Below are 20,859 nucleotides of genomic sequence, written 5' to 3' on the forward strand. Positions count from 1 at the left end.
CAGCTTGGTTTAGCATATGTCATTCATTTATTCTTCAAAATTTCTTCCTTCACCATTCTTTTTTTCTTTCCTTTATTAAAAGGAAAAAACCCAAACACTATTATGTTATGCTTAGTTGGGCTTCTGTCCCCATTCACTCCACTTTTCATCCTGCACACTGAATGAGGCATGGTACTTGCAGAAATACTATCAGCAGATCATTTGATCATATAATTAGTAGGGGTGTGTGAAGTGGGCCCTATTCAATTTGGATTCAGATTCAGGCCAAATCAGGGACAGTGATTTGATTCGTTGATTTGTATCCCTGTCCCTGATTTGATTCGGCCGAATCCATATCTGAAGATTCAATGCTAATTCGGAGAATCAGTGATTCAGACACAGACACAACTTTAAAAGTTTTTTCTACATACCTTGAGGTACCTGTGCGTGCTGGGTCTGACCCCGGGTCGCTTTCGTCGCTCTGCACGCGGGCTGTGGCCAGCAGCCCGGGCAGGCCGGGTCGGAGAGGGCGGGCGCCGAGCTAGAATTAGGCACAGACACGTAACGGTTGATTTTAAGATTATTTTACTTACACCGAGATGGTCGTGGTGTAGGCTGAGAACTTGCTTGAGTTGCGGTTACAACAAAAAACACGAACACACGTGGAGGTTGCAAGGCTCCACGCAGACAAACTCTGGATGTCCAGGACAAGCGCGCATTAAACTCGTCGTTACGTCTTATAGTAGGCTCCGTTCGAAGACGGGAAGAGGTGGGCAGTGGATCAGGCCGCCAAACCCCTCTGAGCGACACACAGGGTTTCTATTACCCTGCCGCGCACACCCAGAGTCCCCACGAGATGGATGCGGAGTCCTCTTTGGCTTGGGCGGAAACTGCTCAAGCCTCTTATACGGCTAGCAGGCCAATCACTAGCCGCCACGTGTGAATAATTTAGAACTAGCCAATTGCGGGGCGCGAATTTGCATACGGCGAGCGGGAAACCTTTGCACCGTGCATTTCTGTGCCAAAGGAAATGCACCCTGCAAAGATAGCTGCAAAGTGGCGGGAACACTTCCCTGCGCGCGGGTTCTCTGCGCAGCAGAACTCCACCGTGCAACGAAGCTGTATACCTGCGGGGATAATTCTTAGTGCCGAAGCACACACAAAAAAAAATCAGACCTTTGGGTCATGACAGTACCAGACGTGGCTCATGATTGCTGCAATGCTGGGGTGGATGGAGCATCCCAAAGGAGTGTGGGGAGGCCCTCCATGTGCTCCCCCCCTGGCTCAGTGATCGGCTGCAGGGGGACCCTGGGTGCCACCGCAGACCTAGGAGGCACCAGTTGCCAATCCAGAGGTGTGTGGGGGGCCCAGCGTGCTCCCCGGTGGACCAAGAAGTGGACCAGAAGTGATTCTCCTCCACTTCTGGGTCTGCTGCCGAGTGCCCTGGGGAGCTCCCCGCACTTCTGTGGAACACTCCATGCGCCTCAACATGCGCCTCATGAGCCCCTGCTACCTAGAGGTATGTAGAAAAAACATTTAAAGCTGTCTATGTCTGAATCTCCAAATCTCTCCGAATCAATTTGGAGGGTCCCGATTCGATTTGGAGAGATTAAAGGGTCTCCTGATTTGATTCAGATTCGGATATTTGGCCACTGAATAAGGCTGAATCTCCACCAAATTGAACCAGGGACTGAAGCTTCGCACAACCCTAATAATTAGAAATTGACCCAGGTTCACTTGCTTCATTCTGTGAAAATCTTTAAAATATGGTTTTGAAAAAGACGTTCATGGAATGAAGCAAGTGAACCTGGTTTAAACTCTCATTATATGATCAAATGATATCCTGACAGCATTATGTTTGGTATGATGGAATGAATTGAAATATTGAAAATATCTTTCTCTGATTTCAGTTTTTCAGAATCATTTTTGGGGAGAAATCATGCTTTAAGTGATATTATCTTACTATTAGTAGGTGGTGGCAACTTGATCTTTATTGAGTTGTCTGTTACCCTGGCATGAAAATGTTGAGTTCTGGAATCAGATGTACCAGGAGCCACTAGGAAAGAATATTCTATGGATAATACTGAGTATATCCTAGAACAACATGTGTTTCTATGTCTAATTTATCTGAAATTATTGAATGCCACTTTGTCTCTTTGCATAGATTTGCATGTTTTTCCATTATTAATTATATTATAGCTATAAGAGAGAAATTAAAGGGTAGTGTTAAGTTTATTAAATCTTTCCTGTCATCTTTTTGAAATGCAGCGATAAAGACTGTTTCATATAATGATACAAAGAAACTGTGACCCTTAGTCCCTCAAGTTATTCTTAACTGTAAGGACAGTTTTTTTTAAGTGTGTGCATCTGTTCACATGAACAAGTTTTAATATCTCTGAGTAGAATATGCCTCATATTCTTAATGCAAAGTATTCTGTCTATCCTACCAGGGTTCACATACAGTTCAGGGCTTCTGACAGAGAAAACATTTATAAGTTTTTTTTCTCTTGGCTGTGCATAGAATGAGATACTGCAGTTTCTCACTTGCTACAGGCCCGCTGATTAAGGCACACACTTTGTTTTTGGAAGGTGGAATGAATTAAAAACATCTTGATCTTTCCTTGAACATACTGTTACATATGGCCTTTTTAAGGGTAAACATGCATCTGCCGTTGGTTGGGGATGGCAGGGGCAAAAACCTGTGGCTGCTCTGTTAACTTCCTAGTTGCAGTATGTGGCAGACTCTGCTGGCTGCCCACCTAGCTTGAGAACAGCAGACAAGCAGTTCAGCTCAGCTAGCAGTGCCTGCTGGATCGGCTGGAGCTGAACTGTTTGGCCCCTCTTCTCTAGCCTGGTGGGCCCTCAGCTGACTCGGCAGGCACTGCTGGCTGCCCACTGGCTTGAGAAGACAGGCCAGGCAGTGTAGGTTTTGCATGATTGAGCCCTTCTGCTTCTCTTCTCTGAGAGGCTTGTTTTCTCATTTAAGACACCCCAATTATCAGCAACATTTTTTGGGGTGGGGGGAAAGAGTGCATATCATCTTGCATAAATACAGTATGTTGAGAGGGTAAATGAAGTGGTGGTGTATTTGGCTCATTGCTGGATAAGCTCATTGCACACCATATGAGATGGGGAATGTGTGAGATACTCTTATCTGTACAGGGCTGGTGAAGTTCTGCTGTTCTTTGGGAGGTGGGTATGTAGCAGCTAAAGAGTGGTGATAAGAGCCCGTACTGATGATAGGTGCATCGGTTGGACCCTTTCTTCCTGGTTACTCTGAAAATGATATATCCTCACTTCTGGTTTCTAGGGGGTCACAAACTGTTTTTTCCCTTTCTAGAAGTAGACATAGGGGTTTTTTCCTTTCCTTTTCTAATACCAAACATGATAGGGCTCTGCTTTCTGATTGTCAAAGATATTGGAAGTTCCATGGTGCCTTCTCTTTCCATATGTTCTGACTTAATGTCTGGTTCCTCCTTCCCTTACTCCATGTGATTTTAGAACAAGAAAAATCCTAATGTCTCTAATCAAGCTGATCTTGCAGAGAAATATTGACTGATGCTTCCTTCCATACTAGAGTGAGAATAGTTACTATGACATTACCATTGCCCCTCTTTCAGAGGAAGTGTGTCATGAAGCACAAGATCAGTAATGTGGATCTCAACTTAATAAGAATCATCATGAGTCCTTGGTGCCATGGGTTGGAATCAAGGGAAGAGGCTGAAGAACAGATCTCTACATTAAAGCTGCTTAATAGTCCTGCCCTCAGTACTGTGACTTTTGTCATGGTGGCAGCAAAAGCAGCAGCCGATGACAATTAACAGCATCCCTGATGCTTGTTTCTGCCAAATCTGGAGGCCCCAGAAGCAGCGGAGGCTGGACCAAGTACACATGGGATCCTATCTTAATGCACCATCGTAGGGAACTGATTTAAATCAAATGGTTCTTAATGGCAATACTGCTGCTTTATTGGGATGGTAATTACAGTTAATTGGGAGTCTACAAGTGATTTAGTGTTTTGTGATTCCTCAAGTGTCTTAATTTCATGCTGACTGTATTTCTTAACATTGTCAGTGTTCAGTCCCTGCTTAGCAATGATATATGCAGAAAGAATGAAGTGCTTCTGTGCATCTTACTCCTGGAGAGCTAGCAGGTTCCCTCAAAGATGCATGCTGCTCTGCTGAGAATTTCACATCTGTCTGTACTTCAGCTTTGGGCTGGGTTCAGAATTCCAAATTTGGTCCCTTGTTAATTGCAAATTTTTAAAAGACACCAAAAATGTTGCAGAGAATCTGTTTTTGTAAGAAAATAGAAAAGACTAAAAATATATAAGCATATTCCATGTGTTGTACCTACATAAGACATCTTTGTCCTTTTCAATCAGAGGGAATTTTTCATAATGAAGTTTTTGGTTGAGCATTTACTTTAATACTGAGCACATCTTCAGGGACCAAAGTCCACTGTTTTCCTGTCCAGTTTTGCTTTAATCCACTTATTCTGTGAGGAATCAATAACATCCACACACCTCTTTTTGCTGTTGTTCACGGTATACTAAAAACAGTTTACTGTAGGTAAATGCAGTTTCTGTGCACAGTTAAGATGCTATAAAACCAATAAACAATTATTGTTTGTTATGTTCTCAGGAATTCTAGAGGTTTTGCACTGTGTGTTGGTGGAAAGCCCAGAAGCTCTAAACATTATTAAGGAAGGACATATTAAATCAATTATATGCCTTCTCGACAAACATGGAAGAAACCATAAGGTATGCAAGATAGTACTGATAATTTAACTGTAATTTGATAAACTTAAGTAAATAAGAGAAGTCCGGTGTTTCTAGTCAAAGTGAAATCGTTATTTATTTAATAATATATTAATATTTAAATTTAAATTTGCATGAAAAGGGGTTGCAGATATCTTCTTAATAAGATAAAGGGTATTTTCTTACATAGATATCACTGTTCATTTGGGCTTCTCTGTTTGCATCACATGCAAAGAGATGAGGTATCAGTCTTTTTGCTGATGTGCAGATTTGCTGATTTCTAATAATGCAATATGAAAAAATTGGTAGCGAACTGAATTTCTTTTATAGGTTTTAGATGTCTTGTGCTCTCTCTGTGTATGCCATGGAGTAGCTGTGCGGTCCAACCAACATTTAATCTGTGACAACCTCCTACCAGGAAGAGATCTTCTCCTACAGACACGCCTTGTCAACCATGTGAGCAGGTAAAGGCCAAAAACAATGATTTCCTAAATATATATGAGAAAATCCAATAGCATTTCAGTACCTGTGCCATATTTTTAACTCAGCAAAATAATTGCCATTATGAGTTTCTTTTTTTTTAAAGACAATACATTGACTTGCATAATATGGTTTCTAAATACTATATGAAATGTACTCATCTATATAATTTACTACAGGGGCCATAGCCAGGTTACAAGGTAAGGCAATCCTAAACTGCAGTAACTGAACTCAAGACCACTATTCAAGCATTCTAGCAATTGGGGTGCCATAGTCAGTTTCCTGATGCATCTCATTCTCCTACACTACAGGCATCTTGGAACAGGAAGGAATCTGGCTTTTCAAGTAAAAAAAAAAAATGTTTTATACTCAGCTGTGCTGCTTTTTTGCTTTGTTTACTTAAGTGCATCCTATAGGCATAGAGTGGAAAGAAAAAATTAGGGAGAAATATAAATGATAAGTGGGAGTTAGTTAATAATTCTTAATTATAGTTTCCAGGAAACACAATTCTGCAATCATGCAAAAAGGTTTCTTTGGTTTACCTGATTGAGGGGGAAATGAAAAAAACAAAACAAAAAAATACTGGCACGCATAATATTAGGATGCTAATAGAATGAATATAATTTGGTAATTAAGGAATGCTGATAGGAATTTGAAGAGTATCTGCCTTGGGTTCCCCAAGACAGCATTTACCTGGGATGCCCAGCCTTGTATAGTTGCTTGAACTATCCCCTAAAGTCAGTCGAGTTGTAGCTTCTAGAATGGGTTAACCTCTAGATCTTTGGAGTCTGAGACCTGGCTTTTATTCCTTTACCCTCTGTCATTATCTGTGGTTTTCCCTGAGAGAAATACAATAACCGGAGTCATTCTGCCCTGAAGACCAAGTAAACTCTATTTGGGGGGAAAGCAGCCCTAGCTCTTCTCTCTAACCATGGTCAGATCTAGGATTTTGGAAGGGAGGTGCAGATGGTATGATACATCATCATATATAATGCAACACAATTTTTTCCAGTTAAAAAGAGGGAAACAGATTTACTAATATTGTAGGGGCATAGGGCTAAGATTAAAGCAAAAACAAATATAACTTTGTTAGAATGTGCATTAATTAACTATATCATGTAGTGTGTATAAAAACAGAACCAACTAGGCAAATATAATCAAAAGGTGTTATTTCATTAGTCCTGTAGTCCTCCAACTGTATCACTGTACCCTCCCTTGAACCTGCCTCATTTCTAACTCAGTGATTCTTAACCTTGTTAGACTTAAAGCCTGCATTATTAGACTTAAGGCACCCTTCAGAAAATTCCAGCTCTTTGTTTTCACTCCATTTTTTTTTGGTTACAGAGAAATAATTGAGCAAAGAATTTTGTTCCAAAGAATTCAAAGACCCCAAAAGGTCAGAACGTTTTTTAACACTATTGAGCCCTGTTTGAAATCTCTAGGTTTATCTTGTAAATCATGTCTCAAAACCTGACAGTGCTAGCATTTTGTGGCATGGCCAAGCACCCTTGAAAGGATCTCAAGGCACCCCAGGGTGGCATTGCACACTGTTTGAGAATCACTGTTTTAAAGTCTCAAGCTGCTCTCCTCCTGCCTACCTCCCTACTTCCTTATATCTTGGCATCTCCCTTTTCAAGAACTTCTGTCAAGTTCTGTCTTTTCAAGGGCCTCTTTGGCTCCAGAAACAGCAAGGAATCTCTCCTGGTGCTTTTCTGGAGTCCACTTTGTGTGTCAGCACAGGTCAGTTAGCCTTTTGTTGCTTGATGGCCCATTGTCTCTTAATTGAGCATTTAGAGAAATCTCTACAGCTCAGCTAGAAGCACAATTAACTTTATCTTTCCCAGAGCACAACCTAGTTGGGGAAACTGGGCATTCAACATTATTATAATGCAGACATATGTAAACCTAAAATATTACAACAAACTATCACAGTATCAACAATGAGAAAAATCTATGTTAAGAACTCTAAGAAGTAATTCTTTAAATGTATCAGGAAGAAATGAAATCCTGGCAATGGCATGATGATGCACAATCACTTGTGAACGAGTTACATTATCTTCCAAGAAACTTAATAGTGAGTCCACAGGTGGCTTTGTAGCCCAATTCTAGATCCACATGTCTTGTCATAGTGAGGACAGGTGTTTCCAGGAGGTATGGGCATTGTGCTGCTGCACTGGATGTTCTGATGTTCTTTTTGCCTGTTCCTCTTTTCCTCTTGTTCCAGTCGATGAGCTGTTTCAAAGTGTTGAGTTCTCTCCCAAAGAACCTACCTCCATTTTGGTTGGTCCTGAGCAAGGGTCTCTCAAGTGTTGTTGTCGATGTTGCACCTCTTCATGTTTGCCTTCAGGATGTCTTTGAAGTGCTATTGGCATATGTCATATGACAATAGTATATGTCTAGTACAGGAATGAGGGTAAAGTTTTAAATCGTGACGCATAAAATACAGAAGTATTAAAAAATATTTCTGTATTGGAAGGTCATTTATCGAGTAACAAAAGACAAGTCACAGTTATAAAATCAGAACTGTTACTCTGCAGTGGAGTAACGCTGAAAAGGATTTAGAGGCAGTGGTATACAATCAACTGAATCTGAACTTCCAAAATTAATGGTGCAACTCTGACATTTTAATATGATCCTTGAATATATAGCAATACCAAGAAAGTAAACACAAGAGGTATTATTTCTATATGCTGCATTTATAAGTTAATTATTAAAGAACTTTTGTCTTTAGTGACAAATTGGAAGATTCAGAAAAGAGCTATAACAATGATTCAACATATAGCAAACTGTAATTTAAGAATTCTGTTTAGTTTATCTAAGAGCAGATTAAGCTATGATTCACCATGATCTACAAGTAACTGTATGGTGATATCTGATATTAGGTATTTCTGTTATCAGAGATCAGATTTGGTGGTCCTTTTTGGTCTTAAAATTTATGAATCTACAAATGGACTTATGTACCTCATTTTAGATACCTGTACAGTAGGCAGAGTAATGCTTCTCACTAACATTTTTTTTTAAGTCTTTTAAATCATTAGCAATTCAAACATGCTAATGTATAGGAATGACTTATAGACTCAAGACTTACTGAATTTTACATATTTCTAACTTCAAGACCAATCATTAAAGCTGCAATAAATTTATTAAATTATAACTCTACTTTACAGCACAGTATTTTAGTAAACATTCTGTAATATAGTTGTAGGGTATAAAATTGTAAATAGCATAAGTTTTCTTTTATTGCTGATAGTTGTACTTAAAAAGCAAATTAATTGTTGTTGATATTTCAGCATTGGCACTGGTTTAATTACTGAAGCTGACACTTTGGTTGAACTTCCTAGGAAGTTTTGTTCTTCTGTTTCAATTAAAAAACAAGCCTCCAGTCACTGGTAAACAAGACTGAGAAAAAGAAGTGCATAACTAGCATGTTTTTAGATGAGTTTTCATGGAAATCCATTCTGATTCTTTTGTTTTAAGCATGAGACCCAACATCTTCCTTGGGATCAGTGAAGGCTCTGCCCAGTACAGAAAATGGTACTATGAACTTATGGTTGACCACGTGGAGCCTTTTGTAACAGCAGAAGCAACTCATCTACGAGTGGGCTGGGCTTCAACTGAGGGCTATTCACCGTACCCTGGAGGAGGCGCAGAATGGGGTGGAAATGGTGTTGGTGATGATCTCTATTCTTATGGATTTGACGGTCTTCATCTGTGGTCAGGTAAAACATGTTTATCATCTGGGTATAGGGATGTAAGAATGCCATTTCCAGTAAGGTAGTGGTGTTCAGCAGAAAATGAAATGTATGGCAGTGTGCATTAATCTGAAAACATTCCATGCTCTATAAAAACAATGTCTATAAGACAATTTAATACAAATTCTATAGATGGAGTCATAATTTGTCTCAGCCAGAGGCTGTCATTGTTTTAGCTGTTCTCCCAACAGATACGCTTTAAAACTTCAAAGGTGTGGAAATGACAAGAATTCTTACAGCACTGGATTTCTAATTTCTTTATGATATTGTAACAACATGAGAGATTTAGGTTATACGTATTTTTTTTTTAAACTTTTGAAATGCTGATTTCAATGCAAAAGTTAGCAAATGATTAAAAAACTGGCTAACAGGTACTTTGTATAATATACTACCATATCCATTGTCAGTCTGTGATGAATACTGACTTTCTTTGAAAGTTGAAGGAAAGTTGTGTTTTATACATTTTAAGAGTAGCTCTCCAGGTTTCTGTTCACTGAATCAATCTTGATAGGAAAAGGTATGGTTTCTGGCTCCTTTTTAAGATATAAATATTTTATTTGCCTAAGTTTAGGTTGACTTTAGATTGAATGTGTGCCTCAGGAGTGTTAAGGTCATTCTGGTGACCCAAGTCTGGCATACACTGTTGGATATTCAATCTTAAAAATGTCATTGTCCTAGAATGTTATTATTCTGAAATGAAATTTCCTATTCCTACTGAAGAGGCATTGTGTTCTAATGGTAGGGAAAACACTGGATATGCTCCAGCACACTGGGACTATTCAGTTTTGCTGTCACTTAGGCAAAAGCTCTGTTCTAAGCAATAGCAAATTATATGGAAAGAAAAGATGTTTTTCATAACACTTTGCTTAAGAAAGACTATGAACAGCACAGCGTCCATTTTATATTCTATTCTATGACTTTCTTCACATGCATCCTCTGTGTTGTGAAGCTTGTTGTACGTGCAAAGAAAGCTTACAAAATGAGCTACCATTTTTAATTTTCCACTAAACTAGGTTTGAACTTAGTTTGGCTTGATAGGCTTCACCCCCCACCCTCACCTCTTCAGAGGCTTTGAAGAGACCTCTGTGCAAACAAAACAGAGAAACAAACAAAAGGGAAGCCTTGCTCACAGCCCCTCTGAGCAGCTGCTTGACCTAGACTGCCTCCAAGGCTCAGGGCAGCCCCATTCTCTGTCTCTGCCCCACTTTTTATCTTTCAGTTCATATGGTCCAGCTCTTCTTCATTCCCCACACTTAGGTTAACTTCCTTGCTTGGGAGGCTTGTTGTATTCCCAGACCTGGATTCTCAGCCTCTGGTGAGTCCAAAAGGAAGTACTAAATGACGGTGCAGTAACAACAGTGCCGTAGTGGCACGTGTAGACACTCCCACTGAGTCATAAATTCGGTTAGGAATAGTAGTGGCAACATATATGCAATGCCATTATGGAAGCAGAAATAAACATATTTTATCTAACCCCTTAAATAGTTTACTTTGAATGTATCGAGGTTTCTGAAGATGGGAGACAACATGGTTGGATGCTTGGGCATCTGAAGAAAGTTCAGGAGGGAGGAAAGCTGTTCTCATTCTAGTGATTCAAGAAGAGAAAAACAGCTTCCTAATCAAAATTATAGGGAGACTAGCTGGTTAACACCCATGCTGTAGACAATGTTGGTTAAACAACTAGTCTGGGAGCTAGTAGCAGTCACTTTGCTGATATATATAAAATAAGACTTCTCTTGGCACAATAATGATTATAGTAAAGTTAATCTCGTTTACTTAAAATCTTACTTGAACACATCTGAGAGCTGTTTAAAGAGATGAAGATTACAATGAACTAACCAAATTAGGCCTTGTACTTAAAATTACTCTTGTGAATTGGGACTTAGTACTAGATAAAATAAAATCATTTTTCTGGCCTCTGCCAAAATCATGCCTTTCTGGAGTCATAAATGAGAGACAAAACTCAATAAGCCAATTTAGGGTTTGCTGTCTACAGTTTTTTTTTTTTTGTTTTTTTTTTTGTACAGCATGGGCATAAATAAGCATATGTTCTTTAGGTTGTCAGTATTTGTGCATTGATCCAGCAGTCTGGTTGGGGATTCAAAATCTCAAATCTCAGCAGGATTTCTGTAGCTTTACAATTTTATTAGTATTGTCTACAGCATGGGTGTCAAAGTCACCTTGGGTCCTGGACTGATCCAGCCCATGCGACCACCTTGCAGGATGGATCCAACCTGGGACATGGGATGGTCACTGCAGCAGCAGCTGCAGCCACTGTGGTAATACTGGGCTAAACAGGTACAAATCAGGCAGCCATTTGGCCTGGTAGTAGCATGCAAGAAGTGGTGGGCCAGGGGCTGCAGGATGCATCAAGGGCTGTCATACAGCTATTGCTCATCCCCTCCTTCTGAAGACCATTTCCACTGGGGCCCCAGAGCCCTAGATTCCATGGTAGGTCCCACCCATCACCAGCCATGGCACCAAATGCCATGGATACTTGGTAGTCTGGCTGATCAGATGGAGCAGCTCCATGCGTCTCATCTGGCCTGTGGGCCACTGTATCTTTGACACAATTGGCCTAGAGTAAATAAAACAAATTTCCTTCAGGCCTGGAATGACCCCAAGGTGTTAAATCCTGAAAAACAAATTCACTTGTCTTCTAATCTATCCTAGAAAAGTGCTAAATAGTAATAATACCATATTCCCTTGATTCTGAGACAAATTTTTCTCCATTTAACATAGGGAAAACCCCTAATCTTAGAATTGTGTACAAAGGTAGTGGAGTGGAGGAGGCGGGTTCTGTGGCTTGGGCTCCAGCCCCTTTGCAGAGTCAGGGTCATAGCTGCAACTATTTCCTAGAACCCACATCAGTTTGACACTACCTGAAATAATTTGGTATCATATACAAACTTGGAGATTTCATTGTGCAGCCCCATTTTGAGGTCACTGATTAAAATGAGCAAGATAGAGGCTAGCAGAGATCCCTGAGAGACTCCACTTTTGACCTCCGTTCATCTTGAAAAGTGACCATCTAGCCCTATCCTTTGCTTCCTGTCTTTTAACCAGCTCTCAATACACAGAAGAACATTCCCTCCAGTTCCATGGCAAAGCAGTTTTTTAAAAAGCCTTTGGTGAGGGACCTTGTCTAAAGCTTTTTGAAAGTCCAGGTATATTATGTTAACTGGACCCCCCTTGTCCATTTGCTTGTTGACACCCTCAAAGAAATGTAGCAGCTTTGTGAAGCAGGATTTTCCTTAACAAAAACTATATCAGCCTTTCCCAGCAGAACAGATTTGTCCATGTGTCTTCTGATTTTATTCTTTATTATAGATTATACCAACTTGCCAAAGAAGGAAGTGAGATTCACTGGTCTGTAGTTTCCAGGATCATCTCTGCCACCCTTTTTGAAGATTGGTGTTGGCAACCTGCCAGTCTTCTGGCATAGAGACTGTTTGTAACAATTGGTTTCATACTGTTGCCAGCAGTTCTGCAATTTCACCTTTAAGTTCCTTCAGAACTGTTGGGTGAATGCCATACAGTCCAGGTGACTTGTTAGTGTGTACTCTTCAGACCCATCTACTAGAAAGGATTGAGCTGGCATGGGAATTTTCACAGTGTGTTCTGCAGTCAACACTGACGCAAAACATTTGTTTAGCTTCTCTGATACAGTCTTATCATCCCTGAGTGCACCTTTTATACCTCGATCATCAAATGGTCCTTCCAATCCTCTCACTAGCTTCCAATAAGAGTAATAAAAAAGCAGTTTTTATTACAAACTATAGCATTTTTTGGTAGACATTACTCAAATTTTTTTTTGGCCAGCTGTTTTTTGCTTTTATGTTTGACCTGCTGGAGTTGGTAAGCTTTCCTGTTTTCCTCATTCAGCACACCTTTCATTTTTTTGAAGGATGCCATTTTTGAGGGATCTACTTTCCTGAGTCTGTAATCTGGTATTTTTAAGCAGCTTTTAAGCTACCTGCAGGCTTTTTACATTTTTGACTGCTCTTTTAACTTATTTCTAACTTCCTCATATTTGTGTAATTTCCCTTCCTGAAGTTGTATCTTGCCATGGTGGACTTTTTCTTCTTGCTCCCTCCTGCTAGAATGTAGTTATAAAACATCTGCCACTTCCTTTTAGTATATTGTTCCACTGATTAATCACTTTGTAAAAAATCGGGCCTGATTTCTAATTCAGGTTTCAGCCACTGGTTCTTGGCTATGCTTTTTTTCACTACATTGAAGAGCCCTTGTGGTGCCCAGGAAAGGCTTTTATGCACTGTAATCAAGCCACCTCTCAGTCTTTGTTTTGATAAGTGTGACCCAGTTGGGGGGGGGGGGGGGATATTGCAATGACTCACATGTCTGTTCACGTCCCCCTGCTACATGAAGTGTCTTTTGTTTGGTCTTTTCCCCTGGGTCTTAGGAGTATTTTCCCACAAAAGGGATGAAACAACTTTGTTCGCCCACCACAACTTGATCAAGAAAAATATCTGAACAGGGAGGCTCCAATAATGGGAGATCTCCTTCCTTTCAGGTGAGGGGGAGAGGAGGTTCTCCTAGGTGTGTTTCTGGGGGCTCCACCTCCCATACACCCCTTCCATATGCCAACTGTGATGTTAGATGGGTGATGCTTCTCAATGAAGAATCAGGTGCATACCCTGTAATTGTCAGTCATAGGCCATACATGAGACTGTCACAATGAAATTATAAACAAAGTCATGTCGTGGAAACACACACAGAGTACTTTTGGGTCAGGTCAGCAGAAGCTTTTATTCAAAAGAAACTACAGCTGTAGGGGGAGTTCCAAAGTGACATGGATTTCCCAAGCACTTGGAAGGGGTCCCCCCCCAAGAGCAAAATCAGGAGGCTTATATACTTTTTAACAGTCGCTTACAACTCACGTGATCATATAGTGAAATTAGCATGAAAAGCGGCTATAATATTACTTCATTATTTCTTTGCTGTTATCAGGATGGGAATTATGGGGGAGATAGGGTTAGTTCACAAACCTCCTTCTTGCACCTGGAAATCTACTTTGTACATACTTTTTTTTTTTCTACCTTCAAGGCCGCGGTGAGCGAAGCATTTGCAGAAGAGTTACAAAGAACAAACACTTGCCCTTATCTGTTCTACTGTACCGAGCCAGCAATTCTACACAAAGCGGTTATGTCATCTTATAACTAAAATAATCAAAGTTTAAGGCATATATTTTTTCTGATTCCACAGTCATGAATGGTCCCCACTTTAGGGTCACATCCGTGTTGCCAATTTTGTATCAATAATGTTATCGGCAGAGTTAAAGTCCAATCTAAATATAAATTCAACTCAATTATAACTATATATTGACTCAGGTGTACATGCTTCAAGTGCCTTTAAACCTTGTGTATAACATGAATAACAAAGACCAGAAATAATCGTTGTTCCGCCGCGCCCTTGGTCTGGCACTATGCAGGGTTCACATTCACACTTCTGCTCTAGGCTGCTCCTCACTACTCTGTGATACCACTGTCACCTTAGCTCTTCAGGCTAATGTTCCTTGTGAATGAAAACTCCTCTGAGTTCTCCCTCGATCGACTCCCCTGTCGGACCCCAGAGCTTCTTACTTCCAAGCTTACTGGAGTCAGAGGTCTCTCCTCTGCTATCTTCACCTGGCTTGGTAGCTCAGGCTATTGGCCGGGTCAGAGCCAAGGGGATTCTCTAGGCTGTCTCCATTCCGCTCTGCACCCCGCTGTCTTTTGCTGCCTCCAGCGCCCAGCTTCTCTGTATTTCCAGGCACGCCTTCTGTATAGTGTCCTCCTATGCACGGGGAGTATGTAGTTTAAAGCAGTGTGACGGCACCGTGCACTGCTCTTGTGCTTCAGCGCCAGCACCTGCAGGTGAGTTCTGTCTGTCACCAGCCCTTCCCAGGCTGCTTCCTCTCATGGGCTGAGGCCATTTTGGGTGGGAATCACCCTTCACTCTAGGCAAGCACCCAGCAAGTTGCTCTGCCCAGCAACAATAAGCATCGTTAGCTTTTCCAGCCTTTCATTTTCAGATATTTTCTCTAGCTCTGCAGTAGTTTTGGTGGGTGACTTCAGCACCCTCTTTTTTTAAAACAACCTTTTAAAAATATAGTCACCAGAACTGCTTGCAGTATTCATGTATTAGTCCTATCAGCTCTGGATACTGAGGTAAAATTGTATCTTTCTCATGATTACTTTCATTTCTGAACCCAATTATTTTTTCCTGGTTATGAAATACTGGCTTTTTGGCTATCTAGTAAACTCTATCTCTTTTTTTTTTTTAAAGAAGAACTTCCACTTTTTCATATTTTGTCTAAAATTTTCTCCTTTGTCATTATCACACAGAATATTCCTCATTCAGGGAAACTGGCCATTTTGAAGCTCTTACTTTTGTATGTTTAATTATTGGTTTGGTCTGTTTTCTTTGCCCATATTTAATGTAATCAAGTTACACTCACAGGTCCCTGAGTAACCATCACTAACCAGCCCAGATGGTTCATCATGTTATGCATCTTTCTCTGCACTGAGGAGACTGTCTCATACTGGATATAGTACCTGAATAGGCATGTATATATTTTTGACAAAGTCTAATCACCAGGGATCCTACTTTTCTCTAATTTAAAAAAATCCCCAATTTTCATTTTGAAAAAAGGAACCCAAAATCCACATTTTCCTGTGATTAAAATGAAACACCACTAATATATATTAATGGTGTTTTGTATATTAGTGGTGTTTCACTTTAATCAAGGAAAAATGTGGATTTTGGGTTACTTTTTTTAAACTGAAAATTGGGGATTTTTTTTAAATCAGAGAAAACCAGGATCCCTGCTAGTCACAAAGCAGAATGGTGCAATGAATTATTTCAATAAAGATACATTAACTGAAGCTGCCCTTTGTCATGACGAGGGAAAAAAATCCTGTTTTTTTTTTTTTTTTAAAAGTCCAAAGATGATTCAGAATGTCTGTATAACCCCCCCAAAACTCCAGCAGTATCATCCCTTAAACATGTAGCCACTAGTAAACCCGTTGGAAAATGTTTAACCTCACACTCTGTAAACAAAACAGAGCCCCCAAGTCCCTCCCAAACTAAAAACAACATAAAAACCCAACCCCTTGATCTTTACTAAACACAGGGTGACAAACCCATCCAGGCCACCAGGCCAGAGCTGGACCCACCAGTGGTAGCAAGGCAGGCAGCAGTGGCACAGGGTTAGAGTAGCCGTCATTTTTTTCCATATTGCCAACACATGGCTCCAATGGGGCTCTGTAACTGGGAATTCAGAAGTGAACCCCACTCTTGAATTCAAGTCCTTTGGAGGGGGAGGGACTGAAGAAATGTTTTTCTTTGGTGGTTCATTATTTCTACTAACTGGGGTTCTGTTTAGCAGGTATTGCCTACTTACAATTAATAAAGATAATGGTTTGCAAAAAGTCATGACAGCTGACCATCTGGATTTTTAAGGGCAGACTCTTTGCTGGGCAAAGTAGAGAAGTATAATTATGGAGAGCTGATCATGACTCCCAGGATCTGGGGGCTGGTTTTGGTGCATTCCCATAGGAATTAAAAACTGTGGTAGGGTGATCTAAACTTCATTGGGTAGTAGCAGTTAATGGTGTCCTGAGCATGTGTGTGGTGGAATTTAGGGAACATTTTCTATCTCTTTGAGGTACGGGGAAGATATATTTTCTGAAAAGATAAGAATCTGAATATTATAATCTAAAAGTAATATTTATTGGCCATCATGTTTATATTCATTTTCATCTGTCCTTTTGAAAAGGTAGAAAAAATAGAGTCCTTGAAAAACATGAAAGATGGCTCTCATAGTAAAACAACAGATATTCTGTCCGTAACATACAACCCATTTTAGACTTGAGGAAGCGTACTGTTATACCTGAAAGCTTGTCAAATCTATCCCACCCATGCAGTTTTTCCACTAAAAGATATTGCTCACAAAAACTCTTGCCTCTCATATACTTCATGTACCATCACAGCCAGAACATCACTTTAGCACTGCTAACTCATTTTAGAATTTTAGGGGCCATTTCAGAAGTTTTTTACTTCTTTCATGGTTTTTTTTCTTGTATCTTGTATTGTAAATTAAGTGTCAGAACGTGTTTTTCCTACTTTCACGTTCTTCTGTAGGTAGCTTTCCTTAAGAATCAGAAATTGTATAAGAAATGTAATACAATCCATGCTATAAATGGGAAGGAGAACAACAGTTTTCAGGGTTAATGAAAGGGAAAAGTAACACAGATAGGTATTGTGAGAAAGTGCTTGTTGATTTCTATTACTGCTAACATTGTGTGTATGAGGCTTGATTATGACACCTTGAATCAGGGAGTAGTACCATAGTCCAGAACGTGTGGGAGGATCTGATGATTTGGCCTTTAATATTGTACTTAATGTTCTGTATTTTCAAAAGACTCTGCAATGAACAAGTTTACCCTTACCTTGGACAATGAAACCTTCCCTTCTTGAACATTTTGTTAGGTTACATTCCACAATGTATTATAGGGGTTGGTGACAGCAGAATAATATTAGTGATAATTATTTTGTTGATTAAACTAAACATCATTTTCTAATTTTATATAAAATGTGATAACTTTATGTAAAAATGATTATTTCTCTGTGGAACCAGTAAAAAGAAAAATAAAAGAATATGCATTTGTAAAACCAACCTTCTTGATAGCTGTCCTTTCAGTGAATGTTCTCTGGGGGCTGCTGGGTCATTAGGGAGTAGAGGCTTTTGAAAATGTCAACAATGTTTTTTCAACAGAAATGCTGGTTTCTTCAAAATTTAAATCTTTTATAAAATATCATTAGTATTGAAGTTCCCATGAGGGAAACAGTGTTTCAAAGTAAAACTATGTAATCTTTAGTTTGGGAAAATATTGTTCATGTTGATTTCCAATTTATACATTTTTCTGTTTCCATAATTTTTATGCGATTAAACATGTAAGAATACTGACATATCATGAAATGAAAGAAAAGAAAAATGGATAAGTACATTAAAAGGGAAGTCAAAGCAAAATTTCAGACTTGTTCCTAAATAAAAAAGATGAAATTTTCAAACAATATTTAAACAGTATGCAATATTAAGGGAAGGTCTTAATGATCATTTGAGGTCTCTATATTTCTAAACTGTTTGGTAGTCAGCACTGGAAATTTATACTAGTAGTCTAGTCATTGTAAGAAAGCCCATGTAAGATTCTAACCAGTGATTCGGACACTGGCACAGCTTAAAATTTTTTTTTCTATATACCTTCAGGTAGCAGCACTGCTTGTGATTGCTGCCGTGTTGGGGCACCTGGGGCATCCCACAGAAGCATGGGGGGCTCTCCACTGTGCTCAGCAGTGAACCCGGAAGTGAGAGGACCAAAAGTACTTCCAGTCCACTTCTGGGTCTGCCAGGGAGTGTGCTGGGGGGCCCCCCTGTGTTCTCCCAGGCCAGCAATCAGCCATGGGGGGACCCCGGGGGCCCCCCAGACCCAGGAAGAACAAGTTACCAAGCTGGGGGGCCCCCCTGCATGCTTCCCAGTGGACCAGGCAGTGGACCAGAAGTGCTTCTGGTCCATTTCCGGTCTGCTGCCGAGCGCTTTAGGTAGGCCTCCCGTGCTTCTGTGGAACACTGCATCTGCCCAAGCACCACAGCATTCAGAGCCCCTGCTACCTAGAGGTATGTAGAAAAAACATTTAAAGCTGTCTCTATGTTTGAATCGCTGAATCTATCCAAATGTCTCCGAATTGATTCGGTGAGATTAAAGGGTTCTCTGATTCGATTCAGAGATTTGGCCACCAAATTGGGCCAAATCTCTGCCATATTGAATCAGGGACTGACGCTTTACACAGCCCTACCATCCACAGGTGCTGCCAGTGGTGCCTTTTTGCAGGGGTGCACTGCCAAGCTCAGGGGGTGCACCCCCTATACGTTGCCAGTGTTTATATAGATCCTAGTATGTTTTCATCTGCATCTTATTAAAACTTAAAATTAATGATTCGACATTCTGGTACAGGTGTCTATAACTCCATGCACTCTCATATATTTATCTTTTTCTGGCTTTTGTGAAACTACTTTTTCAATATGGGTCTCTCTAATTGTTCTGAATATTTTTCCTTTCTTCCATAGGTTGTGTAGCCCGGACAGTAAATTCTCCCAATCAGCATCTGCTAAAAACTGATGATGTGGTCAGCTGCTGCTTAGATCTGAGTGCCCCAAGCATCTCATTCCGGATTAATGGTCAGCCAGTTCAAGGAATGTTTGAGAATTTCAACATAGATGGGCTCTTCTTTCCAGTTGTCAGCTTCTCTGCAGGAATAAAGTTAGCATCAATTACAGTTTTCTTTAGTCTGTATTTCCAGTAAACATATTGAATTATTCCCTTAATGCCTTCACACTCATTTCCCTTTTTTGAATGAACTCTGCCTTCTTGGCACATTGCCTATTCTATGGACAAATAACAAGGGGACTCCTGAGGAGATCATCTGTCTCTTATTTTTCAGAATGCTAATATCTTCAGATATTACAGTGGTATATTCAGTGTAAGGTTTGAAAACTTTTTCCTCTCCTTTTGAGTCATCAGTACATCTTAGTACCATTCATTGTCTGACCAACCTTTGAACCAAATTTAATTTTACTTTAAATTAAATAAATAAATGTTACTTAAATAAAAATCTGTAATGTGAACACATGCCCAATAAATAATACATCTTCCTCAGTCCAGTCTGTATTAATTAAAAATGCACATCTTACAACTGGTCAATTAATCAGCAGTTTAGCGGTGTCTGGGATTTCTTGCTAATGCCGAATTTTCATATAATAGCATCTTCAAGTAACATGCTCTGTCATCTAAGGTTAATTTTTACTCTGGTAGTTGCTGGTCTGGCCTTGGAATTTTCTTCTTACTCTACCGCAGCAATGCTCTCTAAGGGCGCCTATAGATGTGCAGCGAAGCTGCTCCGATGCACTGTAATTACGGCACATCGGAGCTGTAATTATTCAGTTAATCAAGTCTGTTGGCACATGGTCATTACCACAGTCCAGCAGACTCCAGCATCATGTGTATCAGTGTCCCCACACTGAAAAATGGTGGTGGGGTTGCTTTAACTAAAGCACGTTCGATGCCCACCACCATTTTTCAGCACAGGGACTCTGATACCCATGATGCTCCAGGCACTTTAATTAGAGCAGCTCTCAGAGATACTCTAATTAAGAGCACCCCCATCCCAACTGCTGGAGCACAAATGCATATAAAGAAAGAAAAATGCATTTATATATTTATATAAATAAATTCCCTAAATGCATATAAAGAAAGCTGTGGGTCCCCAGGAATCTTCAGTTAGTACAAAATGCAGTAGCTTGTCTCTTTTTATCCTGGACTACCCAGTGTGCTAACTATACCAAAATGCCATAGAATGACATCAAACTCAAGGTTTCAGTCCTCTCCATCAAAAAATGAATGATTTGGACTGTAAATTGAAAACAATACTAGCACTTAGAGGTAAGGTCTGCTCTTAGTGGGCCTACTACCTACATAGAGTGTAACTATCTACTGTAAATATAAAGGCTATCTATGCAAAAGACCAGCTTTTGCGGGGGTGGGAAGGGGTCACTCCTAGAATATGGAACAAACTCTGATATAGTTTCATAGTGGCTAGGGTCAGCAGGGACCTGAATAGATCATCTAGCCTGACCCCCTGCCACAGGCAGGAATGAATGCTGGGTTCATAAGACCCCAGACAGGTGATCATCCAACCTCCTCTTGAATTTGCCCAAGGTAGGGACGAGGACCACTTCCCTGGGAAGTTGGTTCCAGATTTTGGCCACCCTAACTGTAAAATTTTGCCTCCTGATCTCTAACCTAAACCTATTCTCCATCAGCTTATTAC

The 20,859-nt window shown here is 40.2% G+C and overlaps 1 protein-coding gene across 1 annotated transcript in view; it reads left to right on the forward strand.

The window, feature by feature from the left end:
- The window catches only part of RYR2 (ryanodine receptor 2), an 875,416-nt gene that overhangs the window by 460,005 nt on the left and 394,552 nt on the right, over positions 1–20,859 (forward strand). Inside the window, exons 16-19 of the mRNA XM_059715710.1 lie at positions 4,623–4,741; positions 5,069–5,202; positions 8,696–8,937; positions 19,100–19,292. Of these exons, the coding sequence (XP_059571693.1) occupies positions 4,623–4,741; positions 5,069–5,202; positions 8,696–8,937; positions 19,100–19,292 (688 nt within the window). The remainder of the gene's footprint in view (positions 1–4,622; positions 4,742–5,068; positions 5,203–8,695; positions 8,938–19,099; positions 19,293–20,859) is intronic.

Source organism: Alligator mississippiensis, chromosome 1, assembly GCF_030867095.1.
Source record: "Alligator mississippiensis isolate rAllMis1 chromosome 1, rAllMis1, whole genome shotgun sequence".
Taxonomy (NCBI): Eukaryota; Metazoa; Chordata; order Crocodylia; family Alligatoridae; genus Alligator; species Alligator mississippiensis.